Source organism: Pyxicephalus adspersus, chromosome 8 (assembly GCF_032062135.1).
Source record: "Pyxicephalus adspersus chromosome 8, UCB_Pads_2.0, whole genome shotgun sequence".
NCBI classification, from domain to species: domain Eukaryota; kingdom Metazoa; phylum Chordata; class Amphibia; order Anura; family Pyxicephalidae; genus Pyxicephalus; species Pyxicephalus adspersus.
The window spans coordinates 6,277,586-6,288,841 of record NC_092865.1 but is presented as its reverse complement, the minus strand read 5'-3'; the positions used below and the strand labels follow the sequence as shown (position 1 = coordinate 6,288,841).

Here is an 11,256-nt window from a genome sequence, read left to right as displayed (position 1 = left end):
GGGATTTTAGTGTAGGCGAAAAAATACGGGCTTAACCAAAACAGCAAAAATATTTAGTGCGAGAAATTACGGGCTTAGCGGTTAGGGGGTTAAATGTGTTAAGTGCTTACTGAGGGTCAGCAGAACATAGAGCCATTTTTGGGCACATAAAAAAAACTCAGGAAAAAGAAATAAAAGTTTTTAAAAGATAAACAAATATTTAAATACTGAAATATTCTGCACCTGTATATTTGGGTTCATGAAAAGAATGTTTTAAATGACCATAAAATAATTGCTTCTTAGTGAACTGACATTTCCCATTGTTTTCTTTTTTTTTTTTTTTTTTTATTAGGCTTTCGAACAGAAAACTTACGTGGAGCCGTACTTTGACACTTAAGAGATGAAAGACAGAATTACGTATTTTGATAAGAACTATAATTTACGAAGATTCATGTACTGCACCCCATTCACGCTGGATGGACGGGCACACGGTGAATTACATGAACAATTCAAGAGAAAAACAATTCTGACCACATCACACGCTTTCCCTTACATCAAAACTCGTATCAATGTCATCCATAAGGAGGAGGTGAGCCGACATGTCTGTGTTTAATCCCTGTGTGCAATGAAAGCGTACCTAAACTCAGAAATTTCACTTTACATAAAAGGGTAGACTACCCTTTTGTGTAAGGTATAAAACCTAGGCGATCAAGAATGAATGGGAGGGCAAAGCCTCCCGGGATATCTACATAATGCATCCCGGGAGGCTCTTGGGTGAAATGCTCCAGCATGCGCAGAAGGAGCCTTTTCGTGAACAGAGAAAAAAAGGCTGATCTAACTCATGATCGGCAAGTTTTTTTTCCAAACAACGTCATCCAATCTCACACTTCCATCGGGTGACGTAAACCCGATGGAAGACACCTCTGGACCGATCGTCTGCTCTGTGGGATTGAAGGTAAGTGTCTTTTTTTGTTTTGGGGGACTTTTGAGCAATCATGCTGACATATAGACATGGTCAGCACTGACACCAAGGGGCCCATTTTTAATGCAGTTTGGATATTTGCATACATCATAATGGTATTTCACATTGTGTTCTGTATTTGAGGCTCATAAACAAGATGCATGGTGCAGTACCTATTCGTTTACTTTTCCCCCCAGCCCCTTTTAGATGGGCCCACCACCCAGCACTTTCCACCAACCACAAAGCTGTTTTTGGGTGGTTACTGATGAGTTGGGCACAATTCAAGGGCTTCCACCAGCCCCTTTCATCGTTAACATGTTCTGTAACAGAAGACTGCAAACACAACCTACATTTTACAAATGGACCCCCCTTTTGTAACTAATAAATAATTACTCTTACAGACCGTTTTTCCAAAAGCACCCCTAAATATGGCATGGTGTGAGACTAGAAGTTGCCAAGCTGTCAGAACAACAAAACAAATGAATACATATTCATGTTTGCACAGCTCATTCAGTGTTATCTATATGGAGATTAATATTTAGTCTGTAGAATGCAGTTTATCACGAGCACCTTCCTTTCTTTTAGACAGTAAAAGTGACTTACTCGGCACTGTACACTACACAGGGTCTTCTCGATCAATAACTATTCTCTGTTTGTTTCCTTTGCATGGTGTAGATTATCCTCACTCCCATTGAAGTGGCGATAGAAGACATGCAGAAAAAGACTCAGGAGCTGGCATTTGCCACCCACCAAGATCCAGCCGACCCCAAAATGCTGCAGATGGTCCTTCAGGGTTCAGTAGGGACCACAGTAAATCAGGTGAGTTTAATTTTCCTAATACTGCAGTCACTTCTTTTCCAGTAAATACTAAAATAACCCAGTAGTCACTGCAGCTTTACTTAAATCAAATTTTACTTTAAAATAAATATTTGAGAACTATGTTGAGTCGCTGACCCACAACAGGCATCAGGATCTGGAAAATTGGGGAAAAAGTAAAAGGTTCCTTATTCTTTTTTGGGTCACTGATGAGACAAAAGGACAGCAAGACAGCAAAAAAAATTACATTTTCAAAAGGAAACTCTTACAACTCTACTCTTCTTTTGACTCCTCTTTTGCAGGGTCCGTTGGAGGTCGCTCAGGTGTTTCTTTCGGAGATTCCAAATGACCCAAAGCTTTTCCGGCACCATAATAAACTTAGACTTTGCTTCAAAGATTTTACTAAAAGGTATGTTTTTTATGTATTAAGTGTTTATATGTTGCTGATACCCTATGCCACAATTTCAAGACTCCACCTAATGTCCCACAGAGGAACTAGAAGTCTAATGTCCCTACTATAGTCATGGCCAGTACAGAGTAGGCCAATTAAGGAGAAAAGACTGTTACCTACCAGCATGTTTTGGGGATGTAGTAGTAATCCAGAAAGTTCAAATGAAGCCACCACAACCATAGGGGTGCACCCCTTTGCATTTTTCTTGTATTTCTATAAAGAACAACAGGATATTCATCCAACTGGGACCACCCAACACTTCATCATTGTGCTTTGATAGAGTTGTCCTTGTAATGGTGATGATTGCTTTATCTTTGCCAGGTGTGAGGATGCCCTGAGGAAAAACAAGAGCCTGATCGGTCCTGATCAGAAAGAATATCAGAGGGAACTAGAACGTAACTACCATCGCCTGAAGGAGGCGCTGCAGCCACTTATCAACAGGAAGATCCCTCAGCTATATAAAAATGTGGCTCCAGCCACCTGCCACAGGTACAGATGGTTATCATTGTGAGATTGTGTATCATCCTGAATCACTCAAAAAAAAAGTGGCTCACCTATAGCTAGTAGTTATTAAACATGCTCAATTCCCAATATATAGTCAACATTCCATATCCCCATAAAGCATAGTTTACATATAGTGAAAATTATCACATGGGACTTTACAGGAAGAATATCCACACTGATATAAATATTTATACTTTATTTACATAAATACCCACTTTTTCAAAGATATTGGTAAATGGTACACAATAAAACATCCACAAGGTCCTTATCACAGGATTGTTTATAATCCCATTATTTACATTATGGAATCAACTTGTAAACCATTTAATTTTCATAAATCCTAAAGGACATCATCACCCAGAATAAAATTGACTACGCGTTTTGCAGAAAAATTACCTCTTCATCAGGGGTTTAGGCCCAGAATATCCCCTCCCACCACCGTATGCCTGATCTAGCACAGGACACCTCTCTAAGGTCAATATTCATGGGGTTTCCTCACCTGGAAGGGGAGCCAGAGATGTGGCAGTTCTTCCCCTATCCCCATGTACATAGCTGCAGCAAGGTAGCAGGTCCAGCCACACTCATCCACCACAAAATATCCTCAATTACTTTCAGCCGTGTGGTAACAACCCCTATTCAAAGCACACTGTCACCACGGGACTAGTTCCAAATTCTAAAACTGTGTGACCAGGTTTTTTCTATGAAACAAAACAATTCACATATGGGATTTTTTAGGTAGCCAAACATGTTCAACAAAACACTTATTAACAGGGTTTTAAGATAAAAGATTGTTTTTATTATGAACAATAAAAACAATTAAAAACAACAATACACACCGAATCTCTAGAGGAACAGTGTCTCTACGCGTTTTGCAGAAACTATGTCCTCTTCGTCAGGAGATCTAGAGAGTTTCCCATTCTCTATCCCCCGGTTTCGAGCATGCCATGGGTGTTCCTTCAAATTGGGCCTCAGATCAGATTAGGGAAAACAAGTCACCAAACAGCTGAGCCAGGAAGTTTTATGTATATGAATGGTCATATACAAAAAATACCTATATAGTTGAAAAGTGCTCTACCCCTTACTCACACGCCATGTAGACCAAATGGCGAACTAAGCTGTCTCAGCTCCGACCTGTCTCCATTAGATCCCATATTGTTGTTACTTCCAGGGAGGACCCTCTGACCCAAAGGTGTCTGGTTTCATGACCCAAATCACCCAGCTAATCACTGACCACAGCGGCTACAAGGGTGCTTCAGTGCCTTTCCTTGTAAGAGCTAATTCCTGCCAGATGGATGTTGCATTCCCAGCAGATGCAAACCTTAGGGGGATGTTTGAGCTGCAAGCCACCCCTACTCTCCTTCTGGACTTCGGAGTTCAGCTTTACCTGTCCAGCATCAGTTAGATACTGAGCTGTGGTTTTTGGGGGCATCTAACCATTGATATATCTCTTTTCAATCTTGAACCAATTATATTACATTGTTCTGACAACTTTTAACCAATGAAAAAGAAGATCCGGCTGCTGCAGGTCACTGTCTGTCTTCTCATTGTCCGACCTACATTTGAGTCCATAAATATTTGGACAAAGACAACTTTTTTCTAAATTTGGTTCTGTACATTACCACAATTAATTTTAAGTGAAACAACTCAGATGCAGTTGAACTTTCAGCTTTAATTCAGTGGGTTGAACAAAAAGATTGAATAAAAATGTGAGGATCTAAGGCCTTATTTTAACACATTCACTTCATTTCAGAGGCTCAAAAGTAATTGGACAAATTAAAAAGCTGAAAATAAAATGTTTATTTCTGATACTTGGTTGAAAACCCTTTGCTGGCAATGACAGCCTGTAGACTTGAACTCATGGACATCACCAGATGCCGGGTTTCCTCCTTTTTAATTCTCTGCCAGACCTTTACTGCAGCGGCTTTCAGTTGCTGTGTGCTTGTGGGCCTTTCTGTCCGAAGTTTAGTCTTCAACAAGTGAAATGCATGCTCAATTGTGTTCAGATCAGGTGAATGACTTGGCCGTTCAAGAATTGCTGGGTTGCTTTGGCTGTATGCTCTGGTTCATTGTCCATCTGTATTATGAAATGCCTCCCAATCAATGTGACTGCATTTAGCTGGATTTGAGCAGACAGTATGTCTCTGAACACCTAAGAAATCATTCGGCTGCTTCTGTCCTGTGTCACATCATGGATAAACACTAGTGTCCCAGTGCCATGGCAGCCATGCACGCCCAATCCATCACACTGCCTCCGCCATGTTTTACAGATCATGTGCTATGCTTTGGATCATGAGCTGTTCCACACCTTCTCCATACTTTTTTCTTGCCATCATTCTGGTAAAGGTTGATCTTGGTTTCATCTGTCCAAAGAATGTTTTTCCAGAACTGTGCTGGCTTTTTTAGATGATTTGAGCAAAGTCCAATCTAACCTTTCTATTCTTGAGGCTTATGAGTGTCTTGCACCTTGCAGTGCACCCTCTGTATTTACTTTCATGCAGTCTTCTCTTTATGGTAGACTTGGATATCGATACGCCTACTTCCTGGAGAGTGTTGTTCACTTGGTTGGCTGTTGTGGAGGGGTTTCTCTTCACCATGGAAATGATTCTGCCATCATCCACCACTGTTGTCTTCCATGGACGTCCAGGTCTTTTGGCGTTGCTGAGTTCACCAGTGCTTTGTTCTTTCTCATGATGTACCTGCATGGAGAGCTCCGCATTTTGTCTGTTCACAGCAAAATCTTCCACATACAAGCACCCCCCCCAAATCAACTCCGGGCCTTTTATCTGCTTAATTGATAATGACATAACGAAGGAATTGCCCACACCAGCCCATGAAATAGCCTTTGAGTCAATTGTCCAATTACTTTTGAGCCCCTGAAATGAAGTGAATGTGTTAAAGAAAAGGCTTTAGTTCCTCACATTTTTATGCAATCTTTTTGTTCAACACACTGAATTAAAGCTGAAAGTCTGCAGTTCAACATCATCTGAGTTGTTTCATTTAAAAATATTTGTGGTAATGTACAGAACCAAAATTAGAAAAAAGTTGTCTCTGTACAAATATTTATAGACCTAACTGTATATTGCATGTATGATGTCTTCTTATTCTTCTCTCTCCATAGAGATTCATTCAGCAGGATGAGCTTACGGAAAATTGACCTGTAAGAAGCTGACAGAGATTCGGTACCAATAAAATAGGAACATGATCCGGGCGTCCGCCGACACCGAGGAATCCACGCGCTTTTCTGGAAAGATGAGACGCCGCTATCCCCAGCTTTGCCGGCGACCCAAAAGGCTTTTTTAATGACAGACTGTTACTGGCCGGTCCGCTGCGGCGATCTTTCCTTTGTGTTACATTTCATTTTTTTCTTTCCTGTGGTACAAGAAACAATTTTATCTCTATTTATGCAATACACAATAACTTGTATTTACATATTAATTTATATTCTAAACGTTTTTAATTTTTTTTAAGGTACTGTTCTATTTTAGCATTCCCACTCAATTGATTGTGTGGTGAACGTGTTTTATTTTAATATAATAATGAACCACAACAATTGTGTACTGCAGTACATGAGGCCCTTTAGGAAGCATTCTGGTACTACAAGTCCCAACATGGGACCCCGTTGGGAGAGGGACTGGGGGGCCGGTCGCTACTTGAACCACTTGCATGGTCTTATTTAAAAAAAAGACAACAGACCTATAGATAAAAATGAAAGCTTAATATACCAAGTCACACGATTTCAATAGGCGACCGCACATGTTGAGGTTGCCTCTTCCTTTGCTTTTGTAGAACAAGCACACTAATCTGCGTATTGAAATAGCAATTCATTCAGGGGCCATTTTTCCCCTGGAAATAATGGCGGGGATGCTGTAAGATGACTGCACACTGTATGTTTATGGGGAAGGTTTCTGTAGGTACCACAGTTTACTTATAAAAGCTTCTGAGGTTGTAACTTTACGAACTGATAAACCATTGTCAGTCACTACCACTTGCAGCCTGCAGGGTGCTGATGCAATATATGAAGCACAGTGAATGTTTCCTATAAGCAGAGCCAACGTCAGAAGATTGCTTTGCAAACGAACGACCACAATTCATCGTAGATTTTAGCAGCTTATTCTTCTCTTCATTCCATTCAGCATGAATAGATTTAGGAATACAGCCAATCAGGAACTGATATGCAGTAGGAAAGCACAAATATATGATGTTTAGGTGACCAGAGGAGTCCTCTCCATTCTCTGATCCAGCCAGCAGATGTTGGCTCTATCACTCATCTGCGTTATTTATCAAGGAGGGCAGAGTACTGATTTATTCTGTACATTGTCACTATAGTAAGAAATAACAGGCTTATACAATAAATAGGATGATATGCAGTGTACGGAAACCTGCAGCAGCCAATGAGAATTCAGGTGCATCATAGCCAACGGCATTTTTTTAGTGCAATGTTATTTTTTTACTTTTTTATTATTCTTTGCAAGCTTGTTGCAGCCAGTGCATGTGTATTGCTGCATTCTGCAAGGCTGAGGTCTATGGGTGGGCAAAGTGTGTTGGCTTAGCCTCTTGTATTCTCTGTGGAGAGAGCAGGAGAACAAATAGGGGGCAGGGACAGAGCAATATCCTCCAATAACAGTGTGTCCAAACTTTTAGAGGGACCCTTGAAATAACTTTCACGTATTAGGGAACCTCTTCTATAATTACTATATCCCCAGATCACAGTATATTAGTGTGGTGATCAGTGGGAAGAATCCCTCTTACATTGCTGGCCAGTGGGAAGAATGTCATCCTCACAGATAGCCAAATATATAATTGGTGTCACTTAGTCTCAACTGAGACTGCTCATTGTTCAATGAACCCCCAGCAACCTCCGGAGGAACGTTAGGGGTCTCTAGCTGAGAAACACTGCCCTATAATAAAAGCTGCATATTTCAAAATAATAAAGACTTTTAATTGGTTTCACATATACCTAAAGCTGAACTCCAGGAAGTTAAATACACCAATGAGATATAGGAAAGTGCTGCAGGATTCATATTTCTGTCTACCCGGTGATAATTTACACAGCTTTGCCAAAAACAGCACAATCAGGTGAATGACACAAGATTATATAGTGTCCTCTCTCCCACCCCCAGCCTGATCTACTGAGCAGCAACAGACCTAAGAGGTCATCCTTCTGCTCACCCTGCAATCACATATATTTCTTCTGCATGCAGCACACCTGATTAGCTCCCTGTCCTGTACATGGGATTGCAAGAATGTGATGCTAAGTTAGCATTCAGGTACGTAACACTTCTTGCAGCTGTGTTGATGTGCGTCTTTTATATCTGCCTGGATTTCAGCAGTTCCATTATTTTATTGAATAAGCCTGTTTAATAATCGAGGACCATTTAAAGGACTAGCGTTAGGTATTAGAGGGGGCTGAACTGTCTGTTATCTAATTTCAGTGGCCAAACCAGACTTGTCGGCCCCCTCGTTGAACCTGTAGCTGTAGAAAGTGTTTGGTGCCATTAGTGTAGTTGGACTTTTAAGGACGATTGTCTTCTTTCTGAAGATTCCTTTCTATTTTCTTATCCGGTACATTCTGCGTCTGAATACATTATCCCGATTAGCATGAGAACTATGCAGATCTTTCGTTTCAGACGTTCAGACACTAAAACGACTGCCAGTATTGGCCGTCTGTCGTACTGCATCGACGATTTTTTTTATGTACTGCAAGCATTGCTATTTCTATTATCACTTTACCATGAATAATTCCAAACTGCTCGATCTTGCATCGTGCATGGAAATCCCAATCGTATTCACAGATTTCACGATCAATGATGGGTTAATCGATTGTCATTATTTATTGGTATTCAGGCTGTTTTCAAACGCCATTCACTGTATATTTTGTATTGTATTATTTGGACTCATTAAACAATGAAATATTTTTACCCATGAAATGTTTTTGATGGTCATTTCTTTTTTAACTGCAATCCGTACCGGGAACAGATCTTGTAGTGGAGGAAGGGTGCTTGAAGTGACAATTGGGCATAAAAGGGTGTAGAATTCAGAAGATGTAGTCACTAGCACTCCAAATTAAAGGATTATTGTATGAGCAGTGTCATGCTATGCCAAAAAGCCAACGTTTGCCATACAGGGTCTCTTCCTCAAGGCAACTAAGTGACCTTGTGCAGGGTCCTTTCCTGGAGGCAATATGGTGACCTTGTGCAGGGTCCTTTCCTGGAGGCAATATGGTGAACTCGTATAGGGTCCCTTCCTCAAAGCAACAAGGGGACCTCGTGCAGGATCCCTTCCTCGAGGCAACATGGTGACCTCTGCATCCATCACTTTGACCCTGTGCAGCCCTGAAACATTACAAATGTTTTAAACCTAAAATATTTTTTTATTTTTGGCAACTTTATCCTCACCCCTTTGATTTTAGGTGACCTCCGTAGATATAAAAGAATTCATACAAATTTTGCCTTTTTTTTTTTACAAAAAGCTTTGTCTTAATCGGTAATCCCTCCCTCACCGAAATATGTAAAAAGCAGTGACATAATTGTGAGAGGAAGGCGGTTTCTTTGGCTTCAACTTCTTTGTGCGGTGCAGAAGACTGTAAAGCACTGTGGAAGCCCATTCAGCTTTCAGGCAAGCACAGTTCAAAGTATTTCTCAGTTTTTCATTAAAGATTTTGAATTTTTAATGGGGCTATGCTAGGTTACCTCCTATTTAATTTAATAACCTTTAGACCCTGGTGATCTCTTCCATATTGTTTAGGTAGAGCTTTACTTCTCCAGTCTTGGCACCCCTGTCGCTGTTAGTATATTATGCATGATTGTACAGTTACTTCTAGAAAGCTTCAGGCTAAGCACACGATTATCCGAGGTCCTCAGTAGTGTTAAGAATGGCGAGGTGAGCAGCTCCGCATCCGTGTTCTCCCCAGCCCCCTTTTAGCTGGGCACACCGCACAGCATTTTTTGGTATCCACCCGGCTGTTTTTGGTTGGTTACTGAGTTGGGACACAATACAGGGGCGCCACCACCCGGCTTAAAGAAAACTCTGGGTTGAACTCCCTCCAGATCACTTACAGGGTCTCTATGAATGACCCTGGGCATCCTAGAACCCAGCAGACTAATTGTTTTACTGTGAGGGACAGAACCAGGCAATAGTGCAAATAATGGCAGCCAGCACTGCACCTGCTGGGGCATTGCATTATTTGTTTAAATGTTTGTCATGAGTTGGATTTTAATTTCATTAGGGAGCCCAGTAATATCTCTGTAGTATATTGTCCACCTTTATGAGATAAAACACTAATCCATGCAGCCTTTGCTTGACATCAGTCAAAAGTGGCCCCAAGTCGTTATACTCTGCTCTGACGGCTCAGGTCAAAGTGAATCATTTACTCTCTAGGCCTTTCCATTAGGAATGGCACACGCCAGGGTTTCTCCTATCCCCCTTCTATTCATTTTATATTTAGAACCCTTCTTGAGGCATATCGGGAAATCCAAAGATTCACGTCATCCGTGTGAAAAAGCAGGTCCATAAAGTAGCTTCATACGCAGCTGATCTCCTGTTTTTTGTTTCCTCACCTAGGTCTTCCCTGCCTAATTTGTTGGCCGAGATTAGTAAATATTCAGCTTTTTCTAATTATTAAAATAATTTACAGAAATCAGAAGCTCTGTCCATTTCCCTGTCTGATGGGATGGTGGGGGCTCTGGCACCAAATGTCCCCTTTAAATGGGCAAAGTTTGCTATATCATATTTGGGGACCAAGATCCCCAGAGATTTGTCATCGGTTGTCAATCTAAATTTTTTGCCGTTGTTGAATACAGTGAGATTTACAGCGTTGGAAACAATACACATTCTCTGGGATTGGTAGATGTAATCTACTGAAGATGAACATTTTGCCGCGTCTGCTATATTTACTCCAAACTCTCCCGGTTCATGTCCCGCAACAAGTGCTGTACAAATTTAGGCAGGAGTTCCTCCGCTTTGTCTGGGGGGGGACCCCACGCATTAGGTGACAGATTCTCAGGTTACCTAAATTAAGTGGTGGCATCTCCTTTCCTGATACTCTATTGTACCAGCAAGGGGTTCACATGGGGAGATTGATTGGTGCAGAAATGGCGACCATAAGTGAAGGCCATTACCAGGGGCCCTATGGTCTCCACCAGACGTGCCCCTCTCTTTCCTTAAACTCCCTTTGATAGGGATAACTTTGTGTGGAGTTATTACCTACCCCTCACCGCTATCCCCTATTTTGGGGCACCCAGGGTTTCAACATGGTCTATCTGAGCCCAAGTTTCGCTCCTGGAGGGAGCTTGGGATCTTCAGGGCCTCATATTTTTGGGTGCAGAGTGGGTTAATGTTTGACCTTTTAGCTGAACACGATCTTCCATAATTAGACGTGTGGCGTAGTTTACAACTGCATCCATTCTCTCCCCTTGCCAGTTAAATTTGTACGCCCCTCTGTCACAAGTGGAGTTGGTGTGCCTGGCCACAGGCCCCATTCGGGGAACTCTTTCTTGTGCTTATAAACTGCTTCTGCCAGATCTCACCCTTTCATCCTTCATTCCTT

The 11,256-nt window shown here is 41.4% G+C and overlaps 1 protein-coding gene across 1 annotated transcript in view; it reads left to right on the top strand.

The window, feature by feature from the left end:
• The window catches only part of DOCK7 (dedicator of cytokinesis 7), a 123,257-nt gene extending 114,619 nt beyond the window's left edge, over positions 1 to 8,638 (top strand). The window contains 5 exon segments of the mRNA XM_072420705.1: positions 332 to 568; positions 1,616 to 1,759; positions 2,059 to 2,165; positions 2,529 to 2,696; positions 5,830 to 8,638. Coding sequence (XP_072276806.1) covers positions 332 to 568; positions 1,616 to 1,759; positions 2,059 to 2,165; positions 2,529 to 2,696; positions 5,830 to 5,872 — 699 coding nt within the window. The 3' untranslated portion in view covers positions 5,873 to 8,638.
• Positions 8,639 to 11,256: the final 2,618 nt, after the last annotated feature.